Genomic DNA, 24,241 nt, shown 5'->3' with positions numbered 1-24,241 from the left:
AAGCCAAGAGACGAAATATGGACAGAGAACTGCATGAGAACAAGTCCATATGGTCGGCTGATGGGAACGCGGCTTTTCATACTGCAACATTAGTCCTGTCACTATATGAAGCGTGTAGTGTTGCTCATGAGATGAGATGTACAGTATCTTTTTAAATTCGAGCCAAGACGAGAAACATGGCAATTTTCGCCTCATTTTTGGTACAAGAATCGAGACAATACAAGAAATTTTATGTTTCTCATGTGTAACACTAAGATCTGAAGCATAGTTTTAGTGCTTGATAGTTTAACCTTATTCTTCATTTTGTGGGCAATCGTAGATGCGGACAGTGAACACACAACGTGGGCACAGAATGGGATGGTGGACTTTTTATCTTCATGCCCGTGACTGATTATACAGAGGCGGCCAGAATACTAGCTTGACACTGCAGCGCGGTAACAGGCGAGGATTTCTAAGAGTGACTGTATGTATCTGCTGAATGATGCCTAACCAATAACCACAAACGCTTCAGGCTATAATGGGCGTGTGAATACTATCCTTTGAATGTTGGGTGGAAGAGGTATTGTTTTCGAACAAGACCCACCTGAAGCTATCCAATAGTAGTGGTCGAATATACACCATAGACATTATTATTGTGAGTACAATTTGGCAATGTGCGTAATCGAACGTCACAGCTGAGGGGTGCTATTTACTACTCAGCTGTTATTCATTAACAAGTAACATACCCGTGTCTGCTTACCAGGAAAGTTCCAAAGATCGAGAGGTCATACACCTTCCTTCGAGTAAATCTGAACACTACAGTTCAACCAACTATATATCAAGGAATACGCGAGACCTTTTCGAGGAGTGACGGCTACCGCTGCCTCTCTGGCCTTCACAGTTGCCTAGCATGTCACCGATTATATGTGTCTGTATCTAGGATCTTATAAAATAGAGGATCTGCCTTTACAGCAAAATCTCGAAGCCATACGTCACAGTTTCGCCACTCCTACTCTGCCCACTCCGCCCAATAGGATCGCAATGTTTTGAGCCAACAATCATGGCGGAAACGAAAGTAGCCAATCAGACGATGGCAGAAACGAGAATAGCCAATCAGGCGTGCCGATGCTCGGTTGTTTTTTAGCTTCATTATTTAATAGGATGAAGATACATATGGGCAGATCCTCTATTTTATAAGATCCTTGGTCTGTATGCTGTTTGTCACAGTTCTCCAGCAAGCAGCGTTCATGTTGTCTTATACTCTTGCGCACAAGCAGCGTGGCAGGCAATTCCTGAACAACACGTCAAACGCCTGTTTGATTCGATACCACAACTTATACAAGTTCTGGTTGCAACACGTAGGAGCTCTTTATTTGAGGTGAGATTTTTCAATTTGCTAAAACTGACCCTCTTTTCTTCCATAGCAACAGAACAATTAAAAAGTAACTGGTTAAAATTAGAATTCAAACACTTCGGAATTAAACACTTTAGCTGAAACTTAGAAGTAATGTTGCTAAGTTTAAACCAATATTCGAATTTAGGTCAAAGGCAAGCTAATGTTTCGACACTATTCAATTTGAGGACCAACATTTTATTTAATCTAATCATTGAGAAAACCTCTCTCTTCCATATCTTGTAACACTTCTTTAACTCGAGATACTAGGACTTCATTTCTAGAGTAACTTTCGATCCTGAAGAACGGATTATCAGTCGAACTCACAACATCTTCAACTGTGAAGGACTCTAAATCAGGAACATCACTTGGATCTGCAGCTGTAAAAGGAATAAGCGTAAGTGCTGTTATAACTCCAAACATGTATTTACCTAATAGTTCGTTCCAAAGTGTCTGAAATGGAAACATTTCTATGTCTGTACCAAGTTTTCGGAGAGATTCTCTGAAGCTGTTGTAATATATACGTACTAAAGCTTCCATTTTCTCATCTCGTAGCTGTTTGGTACTACTAAGATATAAAAAGTAGAGTATATCTAAAACAGGGGACGCATACCGAACTACTTGAAAGTCAAGAAACTTAACTTGAAGTGGAACTTCCCCTTCACCGTATGAAAAGAGCATATTGTTAACCCAACAATCACCATGGTTCAGAACAGCTAACGGTTCCTTTGGACGACAATACTCTGCCATCAAATCGAATGCTGACGTTTGCAGCTCCTCAATCTTTGGAATAAACTTCTGACATTCAGGAAGTTTTTCTATTGTCGATAGTATGGATTTCAGTGCACCACCTACAAAGGGGTTAATCTTTTCTTTCATCCTTTTCCCGTATACTCTGTCCTTGAAATCTTGGTATTTTTGACTAATTTGGTAATTTTCGTGTTTCAAAGCAAACGATAGCGAATGGAACTTTCCAAGTTCTTCCATTACTAATTTACAATGAAGAAAATCGAGTCCATTTCTGCGGTCGGCCATTTTGAAACCAAGCGGACACAAATCATCCAACACAATCATTTCTCTTGGTTTGGCATTCTGAGTGTAGATACAACGTGGAAGTGATGATAATAGCGAAGGGACAACATTCTTTTGATTTTCAAAATCTCGAAATTCCGCGAATATTTCTTCATAAGCTTTTATTTCATATAGGAAAATCCCCATTTCATCGTTAAAATCTCGGCACATTTCACCTTCAGGCATCACTTTAATAACTAATTTGTACGTCTTGTGGCCGTTTCTCGTGTTGACTTCCACAGATGCACGGTATAAGGACGAAGAGTAGTTGTCACCTGGATTAGTTCCCCGATATACATTGCACTCTGTCACTTCAAGTTGATTGTCTCCCTCACCACTTCTGAGAGCTTTCTGGAGCAATTCTTTGTCTAACCACGAATGGGAAGTCCGGCTCATGTTGGCATCAAATGATTTAGTCCTAAAGAATAAAGGAATAAGATAATATAATTTTAATAAAATTAGTATAAAATTACTTTTACAAAATAATGAATTTAGACTAAACAATAACAATTCCAATGAAATGTAAATATTGTAAGGATCCTCAACTTTCAGAGTGTATTATTTCTTCGAGCACATGTTAGAACTTTAAAACACGTGCTATTGCTTATCAACGCAAGCAGACGATATATGGAAGTAACAGGAAAACACGAAGCCGATGCGGTGAAACCCGAAAATGATCGACTCTCTCAGAAGCCATTAAAAAAGGGGACCAGGAGAAGACCAAATTATCAGTCAGAGGCGAGAGGATGGTCGCCGATAATAAGATACAGGGTATTGTTCGTAATGGTTGTGGAAACCGAGCGGTGTTATACGAAGCAAGCATTCAGTAGAGCCCCTTAACCCAGCGAGAAGAGAGCAGCCTGAAGATCACAGCTTAAGCTGCAGTGTTGTGAACAAAGTGCAAAAACTCACAGAATAGTCTTTTAAGATAATTCTGTATTTAAAGAGAAGAGTTCCCTATAATAAAGAACAATTATTAACACAACACTCAACACACACTGCTTCCTGGAGAAATAGGCATTGTTTTCCGTCGGCTGGACCCCCTATTGTGCATCAAGCTTCGCGCTGGCCATATAGGTTGTACAGCCTTTAAGGATATCAGGACCATGCTACGACCGCCAAAGAAGACCGTTAAGAAGGCAACCCCATGAGGAAGGACCAATAGACAGCGACACCAAGAGGGATACGAGCAAAGACAGTGAAGAAACCATGTCGGAAGAAGACTACTATACCTTCATCTCCAACAAGCCCATCTGCATCGAAAATAGCTGCTGCCTCAATAAAGATGTTAGAGCTATCATAAATGAGAAGATAGACCCCGGCGAGTACTACATCTTAGGGTTAGAAGGGTACTTCAAAGTGTTCTTCAAATCAGAGCCTACGAAAGAGATCTTCATGAAGATCTTCCAAAACAGTGACTTTGGCTCACATGCTGTAATTCAGGACAAGTTAGGAGAGAGACCCAAGAAAGAGAATCTACCAAACTTAGACGCACCGCATCAAGAAGAACTTGACCACCAAAAATCTGAACGTCGTCACTTAGCAGAGAAAAAAGAAGATGGAAGAACACAGGAAGAGAAACCAAAACGCACACACGTGCATAACCAAAGTTCCGGCCCTTCTAAGAGCCACCAGATGAACAACCAAAACATGCAGGTAAAAAACCAAACCGTACAGGTGAAAAACACAAACAGTTGAAGCAAATGGCCCTCTCATAGACCACGAAGGGACTGCTCACATCCAGGTGACCGACCAATCAGAAGAAGCCACACCATCACAGGTGACCGACCAATCAAAAGACGCCAACCTCACTCAAAAGACAAACCAACCAGAAGAAACAAGATCCCAAGACACAACAAACAGCCAACAGCAGGAGGGGGACTTTCAAGTTGTGAAAAGGAAGAACAAAAGATCGAAAAAGACAATAGAGTCTATTGAACCACACAAAGTGCCTCCAAGAACAACCACGTACATCTGTGTCATTAAAGGTGTCCCAACCACAACCAGCATTGACCATATTAGAAGTGCACTAAAAAAAACATCCAATTCACGAACCTCGTTCGTGTACGAACAAGGGAAGGACCTGCACCCATGCTGAGGATGTTCTCAACCAGCGCTTCTGATGTCAATCGTCTTACAACAATAGGACTAAGAACTGAAAACACACACTGAAAGTTGAAAACTCGACACTCCAGTCGAGACCGATGCCATGCTGGAATTGCTACCAGTATGGCCATTGGAAAACTCAATGCACAACACAGAGAGTTTGTTTTCGTTGCGGTGGCACACACAGTAAGGACTGCGGAAAACCAATAAACAAGAACTTTTGCGCAATCTGCAAAGAAGACTCACACAGAACCGGAAGCAGCAGATGCTCGCTGAAACCTAAAAGCTACACAAAGAGCAGAATCATCAATATCTTAATAGAAGTCACAACATGCAAAACTGGCCCTTTTCAGAGCCAGAAAGAAGACCAACCACTGGCAACAAGTGAAGAGCAAACCATTCCAATAGAAGAGCAACTGAAAATAGCCATAAAAACAGCAACAAATCATATCATCACATGTGTCACTACTGTACTCACAATTTCCACTCCGCAGAACGAACGGCAGAAAACAATAGATGCAATTCAGATAGCATCCAGAAAAGTACCCTCCAAGACCATCAACGCACTAACAACGACAACAGGAAAACTTCACATCACCAAACCCACCTACGCAGATAAAAGAAAGGAATTAGGAAAGGAAACAAGTCCAGAAGAACAAGCAGTCATAGCCAACAACAAGGAAGTCAACCCTCATAATTCACGCAGTAGAAGCAGCGGAGGAAAAAGCCAGGGGAGGAAGTAGCTGCAGCTTGCAAACCGATGACGACTCAAGCACAGACAATGGACCATGAGATGGACAAATTACATGTTTAAAAAATAACAGATATTCCCAGTAACAATACACCTCCCCAATACAGACATCACAGATTAGTTTAATCTAACATATTCAGATAGGTTTTTATAATTTAACTGATATATTAATAATTTATTACTGCAGACACTTGTACATGGATTTTCGCCACCTTTCTAATGTGATTTTGCAATGTAAATACTATTCGATGCAGCATGACTGATACAGCATGTTTTTCCTGGTTTCCAGGTTTTTTTTATCCCTCTATCAAAACATAATAAAATCTCTCGGGCTTTCTTATCTTCTACTTTACCCTTCTTTCTTTCTATCTCACACTTTAATTACAGATACGCGTGTAAATGTCTACCGAATAGATAGAAACCGCGACACAACCCACACGCACAGCAGCTTTAGTTTACTAACTGCATGGAAGAGAGGCATGTAGAATGTTGGTTGACGCCTTACTCTCTATCCAGGACGCGGGCTTTCCTGAGGGGTGTCCTGATTTTTAACTTTTCTGTTTCTGTTTCTGTTTCACCAAATTATCAGTTGACCAGTGATCAGTTAAAACCTAGAATACCCGCTCCTGAGGTGCATTGAACAAAACAGTTTTCCTACCTTACATAATCTCCGGTAGTTGCTTTGGGCGAAAGAGATTTCTAATCACAACCCACCTCCGAGGACTGCATTGGGCAAAAGGATCACGCGTACATACCTAATTCCAACCTTCATCAACCGTAGCCACTTTATGTGTGCTAAAGATTGAAACAATCATTTTGCATGTTACAAAGAAATTTTGTAATTATTCCATAGAGAGTTATTTTTTTTTAAATAAAATTGATGAAGGGCTAATCCCGGACTATTATTGATTCTATCAAATATACATTACAATATTCTGTGTTTAGAGTGGAATACTCGTGATCGATTTACGAGAACTGTTGGGCTCCACGTCAAGTTTAGGTCTCCTACTATTAATACTATGAACTGCAACAAACTGCATGCTTAACCAATGATAATGATAGACTGATAGAAATAAGGGACTAGTAATTGTGAGTTAAAATTTAGAAGCTTAGCAGCATATGTTTATACTAGCGTGGACTCTCGTTAATTCGAATTTGGATAATTCGATAATTCACACAAAAATTTATTACCCTTAAAAAAACTGTATTGAAAACAACCATGTTACAAATTATGACTAAATCGAATTTTGGAGCCTGATGTTCAGGTAATAGGAAGTAAGATTAGTTTAAAATGTTGTACAGATTACACACAGAAGAATGTAGTTTTGAACTGGTTTATCGTTATCCAGAGTCAGCCTTAGAAGAGGAAAGCGCAACACTTGAGGTATAGATATTTGCGGTACTTCGAGTATTGATATTTGCAGTACTTCGAATATCGATATTTGCAGTACTTCGAGTATCGACATTTGTGATATTGGGACATTTGCGGTACTGTTCGAAATAACTTTTTATTCTCCAAGATAAGAGTGAATATTTTCGAGTGTTCAGTTAGAGGATAAGCACACAGTATCAACTGCTACACAAAGACCAAATTTTATAACATTGGTGTAGCCAGGAAGTTGCTCTGGGGAAGAATAACACTACTTTTTCAGGGAACTTGAGCTGTTTTGCATACTAAAAGCAGACTAAAAATCTTTTTGTCAGAATATGAAACCATTATTAACTCAATATACATACAAAGAAACTTATCTCAGAACACTAACAACATGTAAACCCAAATATAAGGAAGAATTATATAGAAAAGTAAAAAAAAAAAAAAAAAAACCCTTTACTAGGGTTCATGGTAGACAAAACCGAAAGAAGTAAACATATGCTTGTTTGTGATTGGCCAAAACTGGAAAATGTAAACAAATCCTTATCTCTGATTTGTCAAACACCTGTCCATGATATATAAAGGGGACTTCTAGAAATATTTATATTTTTGGTTTTCTTTTATAGCTTTCAATAGCAGTTTTCCAATAACTGTTTACTCAAAGTCGTAATAATTTTCTTTCTTCGTTTTTAACATATTGAAATATTTGTAATTTACGAGAAACTATTACGGAATTATTGAAAGAGCAACTTGCCTGTAGAGTGATTTATCACAAGTCACTCATTTTGCACACAGATGTCAATTGTTATTTATGAGCATATTTAGAGATTTTTGATTAGATCTAGCTCGGAATAAGTGCAAGAGTCAAAGTCAAAATTAACGTTCAATGCAATAAGTAATTTATTCTCATGATTTATTATAATAGAGTTCAATTAGTACATTATAGATAGCCCAAGTTTTGAAACGAATCCAATATGTAAAATTTAGGTGCAGTACTACATACAGTATATAGTTAATAATGAGTAGAGGTTTCGATTACTGTGATAACTTCCATTAGATTGCCCACGTGCAAGGACATACGCAGGGGGTGGGTCCTGTTGGTCCGGAACCCCACGAAATTTCGACTTTTGTGTAAATTTAGCCTAATTTTAGGGACAATTTTAGAAATTTTAGTATAAAATGCCCTCATATTGAGCTTGGACCCCCGAAATAAATTCCTGCGTACGCTACTGCCCGCTTGAATTCCTCTTATATATCTGTGACTTACCAAAAGAAGCCAATCAGAATGAAGCACTTAAAAATAAGGGTGTTCCATCTCCATACCCACTCCTTTTATTATTATATTCATTCTAATTTAGATTAACGCTGATAAAATGGATGCTTTTGGCGCTTGTTACACAGTGTGTATCGCAAATGTCCCACTGTTTAAGGAAAAGTTTTGAAGAGTACCGCAAATGTCCCACTGTTTAAGGAAAAGTTTTGAACGGTACCGCAAATGTCCCACTGTTTAAGGAAGTTTTGAACAGTACCGCAAATGTCCCAGAAAAACTAGATTTCTGATTGTACCGCAAATGTCCAGTACCGCATGTGTCCTGATACCGTAGAAGACTGTGACAAGAACAGAAATCATTTCACATTAATGAAGAAGAAGAAGAAGAAGGCGAGATAGGTGATGAAGTAAACAAACATGAAACCAAAAACGTCTGAACTTTTCGAAGTGGTTGAAGATTTAGGAAGATTGATTGAATGTAAACCAAATGCTTATTTCGTGGAATATGTTAAGAGTCTTCATCCCGGCGAAATTAAAATACCGCTAATTTTACAGTAGTTATGTGATATCTTCAAATAGATAAAAGATAATTGAAATACGGAACAAAAGCGCCCTAGACAATATTATTTTGCGTGAGGTACCGTTATCACAAGTCATCTAGTGGCTTTCCGTTTTCAGCTGTTTAGAAACGCGAAAATAAATGCCGATTTTCAAAATGGCTCTAAATCGAAAGCAGATAAGTGAGTCGTAATAACGGTTTCTCATGTAAAATAATATTGTCTAGGGCGCCCTTGTTCCATATTTCGATTATCTTTTATCTATTGAAAGATATCACATAATTACTGTAAAATTAGCGGTATTTTAATTTCGCCGGGATGAAGACTCTTAAATTAAAGATTTTATTTGACCATGCAAAGACAATTAAAAGATAACAAATGAAGGCTATGAAATTCTTTATGTGAGAACAAGGATTACTCGCGTATGTTGTATCACAGTAAAAGAATAATTTAGTTGAGTCAATACAATAAAAGAATGGATCGGTCTGTTATGATAGTATAATGTGCTTATAATGCATTTACCTGTCACATGAAGACTTATACCAAAATAAGCATGATATTCCCACTCAGATGTGATAAATGGTGAAATAAAAGAAACTGAATTAAAATAAGAATAATGAATACATACTGAAATTGATTAATATTCTGAATATAAATGAAACAATTATAAGCCAATACTCACATAAAATACTAAAGGAAAGAAAGATACGAATATTAGAAAAATGTGAGAATGCCAATTGGTTATTCAAGTTATCATGCTTTACCCATACTTTACTTGCTTATTCTGTTTCCTGAATTTATTATTAATGTCTCCACGACTACTTCTCAGAGACTTCTCCATTATCATGTCGAAGCTCCGAATGTTGATTTTTAATGATTCTTTGGTTAAAAGTCTGTCTTTGCACGATTGTCCTTGTTATTCCAACCATTTTTGTTTTTTGGGAAGTTTTTCACTCTGTAGTTTTGAGTTTGGAAAGTCCAAATACTATTTCCTGACATATATTGTTGTTACGCTGATGACGAAAATTAAGGTGCTTTACAAGCAAACCTACAACAAAGGTTTACTACCAAGTTAACATCACGAATATGTTTGTCTGTTTTAACTGCTAAGATACATTTTGTTTAAACACTAGCATGTTGCGAGGTACTCGTAACCCGAGCGAAATTTCTCAAACTATCTCATTGCTGTACTGTGATTAACTGTGTCTTCACTTTTCGAGCAACAAAGATTTTTTATGGTCCAATTTGACCTGTAGAAGCAAACTTTCATCCTCTGCGACTATAAAATAATAATGGGCAACTTTTCACAGTACAAACTATAGATATGCTACGTTGACTTGATCCCTAGTCTTCCGTTGCAAGCGCTGCTATCGGCTGAAGGAATTCCACTCGCTTTCTCTCGCTTAGCAACAGCTGAACCCTTATTTGCTCAACGTGTGGGTGTGTGAGGGTGTGAGCTTTAGTTCGCATTTTTGCCACGTCTCAAGACATTTTGGCAACACAATACCACTATCAATAACTGTGCTAGCGTGCACCATCGACGGATTGAACCGCTTCTGCCACGTGACGTACGCATTGCAAGCGAGATGTAAATCCTAGGACTCAGGCCCGGGTTCGATTCCCGGCTGGAGCTCATGTGGTTCGGATTCCACGTTACTCAGTAGGTCCACGTCTCATATAGTCTCGCTGCTGAACGGGACGTTAAACTCAACACAAGTCAAGTCAACATCGTATTGAAAATCATATTTTCAGATAAGATTAAAAATACCCACTAAAGCACGCAGTTGGGTACCTTAATATTTACTCATAACAATAAATACGTGGGTATTTCTCGCAACTATGGCTGGAGATATATACGATTCCATTGGATGAAACATGATTCAATGCATCGGTTCCCATCAATGTTCATGCTGGTTTTCTAGGTTGAATTTCGCCACCACTTTCAAGGAAATTTCCCGAAGTTTCTGGCCACAATGATCCAGTCCATACGACTGTTCTTGCAATAGCTGCATGGGTGTAGAATCTCGGACCGAAGTCTTTCACTGTAATGCTGGCAACAATTGCCATGTGAACCGGAGTTTTCCGAAATCCGGAACTTCGGTCCGAGATCCGGAACTACAAGTGAACCGGAGCAACAACTAAATGAAACGAATCTCTCCAAAGACCTGACGCAACTAGAGAGTTGAAACTTGTGCAGTATTTCCTCCATAGATGGCACCATATGTCACGAATTGCTTATTATCAGTAGTGGGAAATTTCAATGTCAGACCAGAAACTTTTGGAAATGCCCTCGTAAATTTCAATTAACTCTCGAATTGCTTCTTAATTTTAGGTTAATTTAGTGATTATTACTCAAGTTAATTTGCTAAATACTACATAACTTATATATTATAATTGTTAAATACATATCACCTATTCCTTCCCTCCTGCATCAGTTCTTCCTTCTTGAACGAGACACGTGTGAATATGAATCACGTTGTGTGATATAGGTTGTTAAAATCGTTGTTATAATAGTGTTTGTAAACGGTAAGCAGATGTGAAATATAGAAAGGAATTTTATTGCAGATTTTATGGTCTAGAGTTTCATAAATAGAAAATTCATTTCTGGTTTGATGATCGGAGCATAACAGAATTTAAACTGAATAAAAAAAATAAATATTGAGTAAGATATTGATTTAAAGTTAATACTGCTCAAGAGTACAAACTATTGTTTTTGAGAGAAAGTTGATTTTCGATATTTTAAAATTCGATTTTAATGTATAACAATACAAATTCTTCCGGTGTCTTTTGTTCAAATGAACCTTTCTGGCTTCTGGATATAAATTTCTATGTTATACAATAAAAATATTATTACTTTTATATTTACAAGTGTATAAACATTTAACAAGTAGCATGAGATTTACTATACTAATAATACGAGGATGGATCAAGAAAAGTGATGTCTCCTGTGGCATAAAAATGCATTAATGAATATAATCAAAAGATGTTACAGATTATAGCTTGAATTGTCCTCTACAGAAAGCTACTGCTCAACATAGTTTCCATGAATTTGAGTACATTTACGCCATCATGGAACCCAGGCATCAATACCTTTTCCTTGGAAAAATTCAGGGTTTGATTCTTGACTCATGATTTTAAACCTGTTTTAACGTCATTCAAGTCATTGAATCCGAATCCACGTAGACATTCTTTCATATTTCCAAATAGTTAAACGTCAGAAGAGACCAAATCAGGGGTATAGGGTGGGTGAGGCACTACTTATCAACCCGTCATATATGAGAATAGAGAGGGTTACGCCCCTGCATGGGAGGCAATTGTCTATGTGTGGGAGAGAGGTTTGAAACAACTCTCTAGAGATGTTTACTTGTATCTTGAGAATGTGAATACAAGAAGTCATTTTGAACCACCACTATTTTGATATAGATCGTAAGATCTCCCTCTCTGCTTCTGACAGCGGTCTTCTTTCACAATTTGAAATACCATCTGTCTTCGTGGGTCCCATGAACTATGATAATGAATAATTGCGGTAGAGACTAAAAAAAAAAAAAACTTGAGATTCTTCAATGAAAATTTTAAGTTGATAATAATCAAAATAGTCCCTATGTAAATCTATGCTAAAGCTATTAAAAAAAAAAAACAAGTTTACCCAATTTAAAGATTTACATAAGCTCATAGTTCATGTTGCCTACCTTGAGGGACTTTAACGGTGTGACTCGTAGGCTAAGAGTATAGTAGCATGTCCACTTAAGATGGGGAACGGAGTCAAAGGCAGCCAACAGATTACTCATTTTACAAGGTAGTAATATTTGCAGTCATCTGCTTTGAAACCATCGACCGACATCTGCCTGAAATAGAAGACATTCATAGTACACTGTATACACATTTGTACTCACCCCTCTTCGTATCGACATACCATGACATCAGAATTGACTCCAGGAATAAAAGAATTCCAGATTAGGTGCGATTTGTTTAATTTCATTTTTAAAAGAAACTATTCACAAATAACCCACAGCACTGTACACTTCTTTATGCAAGAAAGAAAATAATAAAATTTGATATAACGTTGTTGTTACTCGAAGTGGAAAGCGCTGTATACAAGTGTATCTAACTTGTAGTTAACCACCTAGGAGTTGAAGTAGTAGCACAGTCCTATCATAGGTAGCTTTAAAATAATACCATCTCTGATTCTGAGTGCTGTGTTTAGATTGAAACAGTTGTACTCTCCTCTCTGCTGTCCTGGAGTATTTCGCTGGAGGCTAAGAGTTTGGATAGGAGCTGGAAGATGATTTTGAAACTTTCAAAAAAAAAAAAAAAAAAAAAAAAAAAATCCGTTGCGTTCGCGAATCCTTTGAATATCTTCCCAATGAAACTAATATGTTCGGCGCTTATAATATGAGTAATGTTGGCTTTAATACTCTAATTTACATGATTAACATTCTTAACTGACGTAATATTAATAATATTAGGTTATAAATAATATATAATTTCCATTTTGATATGCAAAATTTTTGATAGTTAATTTCCCTATCAAAATTTAAATTAAGAACGCACAGAGTATATACACCGTTTTTCCAATCATCTGAGTTGCGAAAAATGACGCATGTGGGCGTGCATTATCGTGATGAAGCTTGATGGGATAAACGTATTTTGTGGTTTCTTCTTCTTTATTGCCTCTTTATAAGTTTCTTAAGTGCGATTACATAGGTTTCTCTGTCCATTGTGGCACGATAGTTTAGAAAATAACACCCTGCGTGTCCCAAGATACTGTTGGTAGCGGTATAATTTTCCGAATTGATATGAAAGACCTGAGTTTTTTTGGGACGTGAAGAACCACTGTGTCACCACTTGCATTGCACTTTACTCTCTGTGAAAATGCTAACGTATCAACTTTATAACGAACTCAGACGTGATAATGGCTCTAGCTCTCTATTGCAAAAACAGAATTTTAAAAAATCGCGTTCGTCCAATATATATAATATATATATATATATATATATATATATATATATATATATATATATATATATATATATATATATATATATATATATCCTTTGAGCTAATGGACGAACGTAAGTCACCATTACTCGTTAAGATGTTAACAGATTCACTCCATTAACAAACTCAACCGTGATAGTCACTCGACCTATCTATTGTGAACAAAGAATTCTAAAATTCGCGTCCGTTCAAGAATAATTGTGTGAAGTGATGAACTACAGACTTACTAATATTATAATAAGATTCACTTGCATGATCCAAATGTAGTAAATAAAAGGACGGATACTGAACCACTAACTAACTAACTCTATGGCCTATGGAACCCGGAGGTTCAATGCCGCGTTCACAAAGTCTCTCCACTGACTTCTATCCTTAGCTAACTGCATCCAGTTTTCTACTTTGTATTCCTATCTCTGCGAGATCCATCTTAATATTGCCCTCCCATCTACGCTTCCAGTCAATACTTTGAAAGCGTTTCTACTTTCTTCCATCCTAGCTGCTCGACCTGCCCACCTAATCCTCCTAGACTTGATGACCCTAACAATGTTTGGTAAACCGTATAAATTATGTAGTTCCTCATTATGAAGTTTCCGCCATTCCCCATTCCCGTTCCTCTTGGGACCGAATATTCGTCTCAGGATCTTGTTCTCAAATACTTTCAGTCTATGTTCTTCTTTCTGAGTAAGCGACCATGTTTCGCAACCATATAGAACAACTGGCATGATTATCGTTTTATATATTTTAAGCTAAAGACAAATTAATGGAGGACAAACAAAAGAGAAACCCACTTACCTCAAGCCATTTATCATAAGTTAGCATACTAAGCAGGAGCGGATTCAGGACGGACTTCTGGGGGCGGTGGGTTGTAATACTGCTACTTGTAAGAGCTCCAAACTCTGGGATGGGTTTTATTTACATATAAAATAAGAAAGTTTGCTCTTCTGGGGAGCGATCGCCCCCCTGGATCCGCCACTGATACTGAGATTATCACATTCCAGCATAAGATTAAGTACTTCGTATATTTAAAATCTGTGAAACAAATGTAAAATTGATACATCAGTTCTACAAAATATAAATATGGTATTAAAAGACACCATCTTATAATCAGAGTTCTTTTTATAGTGATTCTAACTACACAAATATAGTAAAAATAAATAGAAATTTTAAGTAAATTTGAACTGAGAGATTATTGAGACCAATACTTCTACCCAGTAACAATTATCACATACCATTAGTAATTTCCTTCACTGTACTCGTACCGATGAAAGCGTTTCTTCATGATTTTCATTCAAGAATATTCTACCTAGGTATTTATAACATTTCATTTATCCTATTCACGAAATGTTATATTTTGTTATTTGGTAACTCAGTTGCCAGATTTTCAGATTTCTTTAAAAAGCGATACATATATTATTGTTTCAGACACTAACCCGTGCTCATAAGCGTGTCAAATTTTCATCTCGTCACCGTGGGGTCACTGGTTTAATCCCAGCTCGCGCCAAATGAACTTTGTGGTGGACAAACAATAATAATAACTAATTCTTATGTCAATGTGACACTGTGCAAGTAAGCACTTCAATTAAAACTCAGAGACTATTTTGCTGAATTCGAATTACATATAAAATCAGATTTAGCCTAAATGCAAAGCAATATTTGTTCAATGTTCACTTTGAATACCATATATTGTCATTCTATTAGATGAGAAAATCTCTCTCTTCCATATCCTGTAACACTTCTTTAATTCGAGATATTAACACATGGTTTTTGGAATAACTTTCATTGCTGAAGAATGGATTGTCAGTCGAATTTACAACGTCCTCCATTGTGAAAGAATCTAAATTAACAATATCATTTGGATCTGCAACTATAAACGACATGAAAGCAAGCGCAGTTACAATTCCGAACATCCAATAGCTCATCCCGGAGTGTCTGAAATGAAAACACTTCTACATCTGTACCAAGTTTAAGGAGGGAATCTGTGAAACTCTGATAATATATACGAACTAAATTTTCCATCTTTTCATCTCGTAACTGTTTGGTAGTACTAAGATATAGAAAGTAGAGTATATCTAAAACAGGGGACGCGTACCGAACTACTTGAAAGTCAAGAAACTTAACTTGAAGTGGAACTTCTCCTTCATCGTATGAAAAGAGCATATTGTTAACCCAACAATCACCATGGTTCAGAACAGCTAACGGTTCCTTTGCACAATACTCCGACATCAAATCAAATGCTGATTTTTCCAATTCTTCAACTTTTGGAATGAATTTCTGACATTCAGGAAGTTTTTCTATCTCCGATAGTACAGATTTAACACTACCACCTATAAATGGATTAATTTTTCTTTTGTTTTTTTCTGTATATCCTCTGTCCTTGAAATCGTAATATTTCTGACCAATTTGGCCATTTTCGTGTTTCAAAGCAAACGATAACGAATGGAATTTTTGCAAGTTCTTCCATTACTAATTTACAATGAAGAAAATCGAGTCCATTTCTACGGTCTGCCATTTTGAAACCAAGCGGACACAAATCCTCCAACACATTCATTGGTACAGGGGCGTCATTTAGGGGGGCAGGAAGGGGCAATTGCCCCCCCCAAGAGTTTGAGGAACACATTTACTTTAATTAATTGTATACTAACATACTAGTACAAAACATGAAAGTCTTATGTCGGTGGTGCTCTTGCCCCCCCAAACGAAGTCTGAAATGACGCCCCTGGTTTGGTAGTCTGAGTATAGATGCAACGTGGAAGTGATGATAACAGGGAGGGGACAACATTCTTTTGTTTCTCAAAATCTCGAAATTCCGCGAATATTTCTTCATAAACTTTTATTTGATATAGGAAAATCCCCATCTCATCGTTAAATCTCGATACACTTGACCTTCATGCATTACCTTGATTACTAATTTATACGTGTGATGACCGTTCTTTGTGTTAGCCTCTACAGATGCACGGTACAAGGATGAAGAGTAGTTGTCACCTGAATTAGTTCCCGGATACACATCACACTCTGTCACTTCAAGTTGATTATCACCCTCACCACTCCCGAGGGCTTTCTGGAACAGTTCCTTATCCAGCCACAGATGAGAAGTCCGACTCATGTTTACTCCAAATGGATTGGATCTAAAGGTCAAAGAAATGAGAAAATTAAATTAGGTAAAATGATCATAATATACTGATCCTGTCTCACTAAGACTACACAAGTACAAGGTGTCCGAAAAATATTGAACCCCTTTCGTTATTTTTTCTAGGTGCCCAGTGTGTGGAGAGAGGTATCAGTGACAAGAATTGCTATTAGATACTCCAAGTTTTTGTGGAAATACGCGTCGTTCCTAAAACCACTCGTTTTTCAAGATGGCGCCCACATAACAACAGAAGACATTTTGTGCTGTGGAGTACGCAAAAACAACGTCCGTCATCATAGTTCAATGCAACTTTCCCTGACAGTGTAGGGTCGATACACCTGGCGAGCACTCCATTATTCAGTGTCATGCACACCATCGGCGAATCATTGAGCATATCAGCAATTCTCCCAAGTGGAACGTTTTTACTGTGATGTGCAGAACCAAACTTCATGGGCCATTTTTCTTTGCAGAAATAATTGAGGCGTTGAATGGCAAAGTGGTGTAAGTCAGTTCTGAGACTGTGAGATGCTGAGACTCTTTATAGAATCGATCGATATGATAGAATCGATATAGAAAAAGCAGACAAAATCGGTTCTTTGTGGTGCCATCGTTTGGCCTATGGACTGGTCTTTTAACTTTGAGATACGCAACGCTGCCATCCAACAGGTTGTGGTTGCAAGTTCACGGAAATGACTGCATCTCAATATTTTTTAAAAATGGCTTACGTCACTTTTCCATCCAATGCCTCAATTGTAACGGGAGACTCATATTTGGACATGCTCCAGGTGTGATAGACAGGGGCGTCATTTAGGGGGGCAGGGAGGGGCAATTGCCCCCCCCTGAGTTTGAGATTTATATATATTTTATCAATAAAATAGTAGTAAATCAATGAAATACGCGAAATTTTACTTATATCAAGGGGTTTTGCCCCCCAAGCAAAATCTGAAATGACGCTCCTGGTGATAGATACTACAAATTGAAGAGTACTCCCGAAATTTCATTTTCCAACAGGATGGAGCTCCACCCGGCTTCCATAAAAACGTGAGAGGGTATCTGAATGAGCATGTTCCACAGCGTTAGATAGTTCGCACTGGTTCTGGTGGCGAATCATTGTTGAGATGGCGCCCGTGGTCTCCAGGCGACCTTTATGCGACTTCCTTTTATGGGGCTTTGTCAAAGACTGTGTCTTGATCCCACAATTGACTCGAGATCTGACGGATCTGCGAGAGTAGATCACAGAAGCCTTCGTTGCTGTTACAAGAGACATGTTGATTCGGGTATGGACTATCGACTAGATAACTGCCGTGTCACGAATGGCTCCCACATTGAATCTTTATAAAGAAGATAAAAGAGAAATTTCGATGTATTACCTTGTTTTTGGTATATAAAGGTTTCTAATATCTCATTAGGGGGGGGGGGCAGATTTTTTTGAAAAAGTACACTCATGTCCAAAATGATTGTCGCATATCTATAACTATCTTATTGTAAGAATATAATTTGATAATGATTTTGCAGGTTACTTTTAATACTGATACTATATGTAAAATAGGGAAATGTGTACTTGTGTTAAATTTCATAGGAAAATAATTATAAATACGAAAATTAGAGTGAATAAAAGAAAATGTTGCTAAATGGACAAGCAAGTTTTATTTCCGTTTTGTTGTTCTTATTTACTGCTCTTTTGACATGAAATTTTCTACATACATGTCTCTGCCGATTATACACATACTAACATTATAAGAAATACCGGGTGAAGTCGTTTATCAAATTATATTCCTACAGCAACATATTTATAGACATGCGACAATAATTTTGGACATAAGTTTGCATTCTTTTTCGGACACCTTCTATATAGCTACTTATTCTAAACAACTATGAGAAACAGAAGTGTCCTTGCATTAAAGATGAGATATTCCCTTGAAGTGCATGCAGTTCAGAAACACACTAAGTTGTAGGACAATGTTCATATAGTCTTGATATAGAAAGGGAACTCTAAATTTATAAAACAAGCATAAGAAATTGTATGTTTATGAATAGCCATGTTAGCTCAATACTAAGGTGTTTCCTTCTTGATAATTGTGCGATGCCATGCGAATTTGTGGTACACAATACAATCTGTGGGGTTTCCCTATGTTTCCGTTCCCATATACAATCTTTATTAAACCAAGCAGTGGCGTAGGGAAGGGGGGGGGCCCAAAGGGCCCCCCCAAAGAGGTCCGACAATGTACTTTGGTACTTTGATGTTTGTAATTTTTTATATATTTTTATGTTTATATATTTTCTTGTTTGTAATTTTTCTATATGTACCTATAACAGCACTTGGGCCCCACCAAACACACATCCTGGCTACGCTACTGAAACCAAGCATATCATCATGGGCGCCCAGAGAAAATTTTTCAGAGCAGGGGAAAGGTCTGTGTCATGTTTCTCATATACGCAAGGGTTATATTTAGTGGATGCCTTGTACGGAACTAAACCCCAACCATTCTGTAATCTTTACTGTAAACATAGTGTTAATCTATATAATATTAGTTGGGGCTCTGTTAGTAGTGCATTGTATGGGATCTCACAGGTGGCTATTAGGTGAACGTGCGTTGTTTCCTAAGAACAGTAAAGTTAGGAAATCGGGAAGAAAATATATTTTACATAATCAGATAAGAATGCAAAGGATAACTAGACAAACTGAACATTAAAATCCAGGCATTTTATCTGTTCCTACAATGACAATAAACGAAAGAAAGCTTAAAGAAAATAACCTTAGCTACTGCCGGTTGACACACCCTGCGTGCAAGTTTTTCTACGAAATGCAAAGAAGTCGATTAACTAATTTTGGTATATTTAGAGTCCTTAAATGTGTCCAAGAAAGCTAACTCAACTAATATATTAATATCGTTCTTCATTGACAGATATTGTTTGTCAGACATGTCAAAAATCACATTTAGGTTCCAAAACCCAGACGGGGAGGGGTAATTGCTCTTCCTTGCCCTACCCTGTGGGCGCCCATGCATATCACATTAAAAGTTGAGTTTATTAGCTATTTCCTTTGAAAATTAGATATCTTAGACCAGCGTTTCCCAACTTTTTTCAACTTGCGGCACACTATAGATGTAACTTGAATTCTCGCGGCACTCTCATATAATAATTATTATTATTATTATTATTATTATTATTATTATTATTATTATTATTATTATTATTATTATTATTATTTGTAAATATAAAACACCGTGGTATTTTTTTCTGTGATTACTGATATCCTTTTCACAGAGAAGAAAGCTCCATCCCTGGTTTTCCTCCGTGGTAAATCGTTATGCTTATTTTTCATTCTAATTTAAAAATAGAAAACAATTACAATGAAGTATAGGACTCAGGTTTTTAAAAATACACTTTCCTTTTCGAAAACTGTATCCAACCTTTCACTAAGAAGGAAGATCAGTAAATAACGAAGGAACAAACAAATCTCTTGTACTTTTAAAACACAAATATAGGTAATTTGTATTCAGGTTTGCTTTGTCGAGAGGATTGAATGATATTTTAAAATTTCAAATTACGATATAGCCTAGTCTGCAACAATGAAAAAGCAATAATGGTGATAACAATGATAACAAATACTTTTTTAACATTTTTTTTTCACTGTTAAGCTTTTCTTGTCATATTTTGATGATTAGTTAATATACAATAAATTTGAATCAAGAATACTTATCGATAACGTAAAAGTGAGCTTAAATTGAGATTATTTGGTTGTCAAAGAAAATTAAAAATGTACAGAATGAAAAATGAAATGAAATATGTGAGTTTTACGTCCCACGATTATGCCGGTTAGGCTAAAGGAGACGGTGATGATGACAGATGAGTGAAATGGTGGAATGAAGAAAGTGGGAGGAAACGAGAGAACCCCGAGAAAACCCACGAGCACGATGTTTGTCCACCACAAAGTTCACTTGGCGAGGGCTGGGATCGAACCCGGGACCCCAAGCACCAGAGGTGAACGCTCTACCAAGGAGTCACCGCGCCCCCTAAAAATGTACAGAATAGTAACACAGTATGAAACTTAAAACCGTAGTTCATAGTAATATGAAACAAATATACATTCTTCCTCACAAATATGTGACACACAATGTCTTGCAATTTGATGTTAACAGATTTAATAATTTTGTTTCGATTTCCTCGCGGCACGCCAGTGTGCCGCGGTACACCGGTTGGGAAATGCTGTCTTAGACTATGAACCAAAGATTGGAATCAATATTTCATTAAAGCTGTTAATTCTTACTACTATTCTTTTTATCAGGTCTTTAATTTGATTCGTATTGTAGTGAGTCTTAAAACGAAACACGAATTGTTAAATAGCATATTCCGTATTTTATATTGGACTTTCGGACTACAAGATAGACTGGAAATGGTCCATTTAGACCGGAAGTCACATTTTTACAAATTGGGTTACCTGAAGATGGCAGTGGACGAAATCTTCTTAAGTAGTGATAATTGACCTGCTTGATAATTATAACTTACTTCTGATGCTAAGAAAAACAATGTGGAAGTAAATGGTTCGACTAAAATTTAGAGAGCATTGTGCTGAATTCAAACCAGGGCCGTGCCGTGGAAAATCATCGTCCGGGGCGAGAGTATACGACGGCGCCCCATACATATATTCCATGTGATTTTTCCTATCTTTTTTCCTTTTTTCTCCCGAATTTTTCGCCCCCTTACTTCGGCGCCCGGGGCCGTCGCCCCACTCGCCCCCACGGCACGGCCCTGATTCAAACGATAAAAAATATATATTAAGCACAAGGGTTGTTACAATGTTTGTTAGGATTTTAAAATTTTTGATCCAGATTTTCAATGTAGGAGTACGTAACAAAATAAGAAAATTTTTGTTTTAAACACTTTTCTTAAAAATGAATTAATAATGTAATTTAATAAGATTAATACATAAGAATAAATTTAATACATGGACCATTTCCCTCACTCCTAAGATTAATGAAAATAGATACATACGGTTAAATTATTGAAATCTATAACAACGGTATTTTAAATACTCTGTTAAGTGATAAAATTTTCCACTTCTATAACAAATTAAAAGTGATCTGTTCTAATTAGAAGTCTATTATTTAAAAAAAAATGGAATGTGGCAATCGCTGATTCAGATGGATTATGTGCGTAAGAAAATAAAAATTTGTTTCAACACATTTTTTCGAAATTCTCCCTTTTGCCCTCGATATGGCAAGTGACGATAATATCTATACATTTATATATATATATATATATATATATATATATATATATATATATATATATATATATATATATAGGGTCTATCATTTCAATATAATTTTTTTGGCAAAGGTGCGAAAAATTGAAGCAAACGTATTTAATAATACAGTTTACACTTTAAATCTTACATCGAAATGAACAACCTGGCAGAAGACAAGCAAGAGGAAGAAGCTGTGTCAAAGCAACGAAAAGATTGATGACCTGGGAAGAGAAATTCCAATCTGAACAAAGAATTCAGACATTGTCATAAAAAAAAAAGAACTACTTTAAATAGACACTACGGGCCGTATGCAGAGTCGCTCTGACGCGTGATTAGTGTCATACTAAAGAGTTCAACCAACATATGTTTCTTGCAGTAGTCAGTTCTTTAGTATGACGCTGATCACTCGTCAAAACGACTCTGCATAAGGCGGTACGAATCTATATAGATGTCTAGCATACATTAACAGCCTCGCCTTCATGCCTATTGGCTAGCTGGTCATGCTTTGATTTGCAGTATTACCACATAGGAAGCCTGTTTGAAAAGTATTCAACCATAGTTCAGGAAAACAATATACTCTCCTATTGTATTCATCCTAATCCCCATCAAACTAGTTCCCTCTTGCTACCGCACACTGAGTTCACTGTGTTCAGTGGTCTTTTCACTGCTCAAAGCTCTCCTGGAATCCCACCTCGGGAATGCTGTTAGCGTAGCCGTTCTATTGCGCTAGATGGTCTGCTGAGTGCGAAAGCGCGTTCCTTTCAGGTGAGTTTTGATTTTGGGGAAGTCGCATCGGACTATATCTGGAGAGAAGGGGACTTTAAAAAATTATAGGAATTTTGTGCTGTGTCCAAAAAGGATAATTACATGGGCAGCATGAGAAAGGGTGTTATCCTGGTGCAGTTGTCCAGTGTTTGAGCTCCACAGATCTACTCATTTACGACGAAAAGCGTCACGCGGACAACAAAGATCAATAATAAAATCGGAGGTGATAAACAGATTTTTACTCCTTTCGGTTGCTATAGGAATCGGAGATAGAACCTGTTCACCAGGTAGTAGATCCAAAGATGTAAACTGATTCGTGTGTTGAAAGCGAACGTCGTGTGGGATATTCACTACTTTTGGTTTGAATAGAGGGGTAGAGTACGAAATAAATCTTATTCTTCGAACTTTGAACCCATATTAAAAAAAAAAAGATCTTTCTCTCTCTTACTTTTTAAATTTATGGTTATGAAAATTAAAGCAGGAAGTGCTAGTACATTGTACTATTTCCTATTGTACTAGAGGAGTAAACTCGGCGGTAATGAATCTACATAGACGTCCAGTATTGAAAACGGAATTCATAGTTTCTCCACTACTTCCAATTTGAATAGAGGAAAAAAGATCGAGATAACATTTAGCTGAGTTCATAGAAAGCCAGTTCTCTGCTATGTTTTACCATTTTCACTCGATAGAGGTAAATATTGAAATTGGCAGTGGAAGTAAATTTCTACCACTTATGGTCTTAGTAGAGAAATTAGAATGAAGATGGAATCGAATTCTTGGATACTAACTAAATTTCTAGAAAACCACTTACCACGATCTACTACACTGAGAAAAAAATTGTAGGTGGCGTACTTAAAAAGATAGGTTACATGCGTAATTCCTGTAGTTTTTGGACTTAACGTCCAGCACACGTATAACTGAAAACGCATGTTTTATAATACTTTCTGTATAAGTGTTCCATGTATACGTACTTTCTGTATGAAACAATGTAGGCGGTCAGGATCTCACATACAAATGGACGTATATAACACATAGCTGACGAAGGTAACATAAGTATATGTATGTGATATACGGAAAACTGTTAAATGTCAGACATCCTGCAACGGCGTGATGTAACACCTAAGGGCAGTGCCTATGTAGCGTACGGATAACGTATGCTCCGTTCTGATTTCTATAGTAAGCAAGAGGATACCGTATATTTGTAAAATATACCGCTGTCCGGAGAACGAATTTTTCTCTGTGTACCGTTTTAGCTCTTTGATCGTCATTATCATTGAAACCGGAAATGGTTGATTTCTACTACTTTTGGTTTGGAGACAACATTAATGGAGAAGGTGGAATCATTTTGGGACGCTGAATAGGTTCTGAGAATCTGTTTCTCACTATCGCTTACTCTTTTCGTTCAGATACCTGTCAATAACAGACGGGCAAACGAACGGATATTAGGTCCTGGGACTTAAAGTTGGGCAAGGAAATGTTTCTTCCACGTTTCTCAATCTTGAGCTTCCTCTTTCAAACTCCCAATATTTTCTTCTATTTTTCAAATCATCCATCAGTTGTGTTCTTCTTCTTCCTATTCATCGTTTCCCTTCCATTTCCCC

At 37.1% G+C, this 24,241-nt stretch overlaps 2 protein-coding genes across 3 annotated transcripts in view; one reads left to right on the top strand and one right to left on the bottom strand.

Annotated features, from left to right (window-relative positions):
- LOC145664748 (uncharacterized) overlaps positions 1 to 24,241 on the top strand; it is a 578,976-nt gene that overhangs the window by 178,537 nt on the left and 376,198 nt on the right. The window lies entirely within an intron of this gene.
- LOC145668332 (uncharacterized) lies at positions 1,566 to 12,897 on the bottom strand. Its single transcript, XM_081736086.1, has 2 exons — positions 12,189 to 12,897; positions 1,566 to 2,861 (listed from the first exon to the last, which is right to left on the bottom strand). The coding sequence occupies exon 2, from the start codon at positions 2,837 to 2,839 to the stop codon at positions 1,580 to 1,582; it is 1,260 nt and encodes a 419-aa protein (XP_081592212.1). The 5' UTR covers positions 2,840 to 2,861; positions 12,189 to 12,897; the 3' UTR covers positions 1,566 to 1,579.

Source organism: Thermobia domestica, chromosome 1 (genome assembly GCF_964235325.1).
Source record: "Thermobia domestica chromosome 1, izTheDome1.hap1.1, whole genome shotgun sequence".
Taxonomy (NCBI): Eukaryota; Metazoa; Arthropoda; class Insecta; order Zygentoma; family Lepismatidae; genus Thermobia; species Thermobia domestica.
The sequence above is the reverse complement of the archived record's forward strand: the minus strand, read 5'-3'. Positions and strand labels throughout refer to the sequence as shown.

Excerpts from the sequence above, each read along its gene's own strand:
- LOC145668332 (XM_081736086.1), bottom strand. The coding sequence starts at position 2,839 with ATGAGCCGGACTTCCCATTCGTGGTTAGACAAAGAATTGCTCCAGAAA.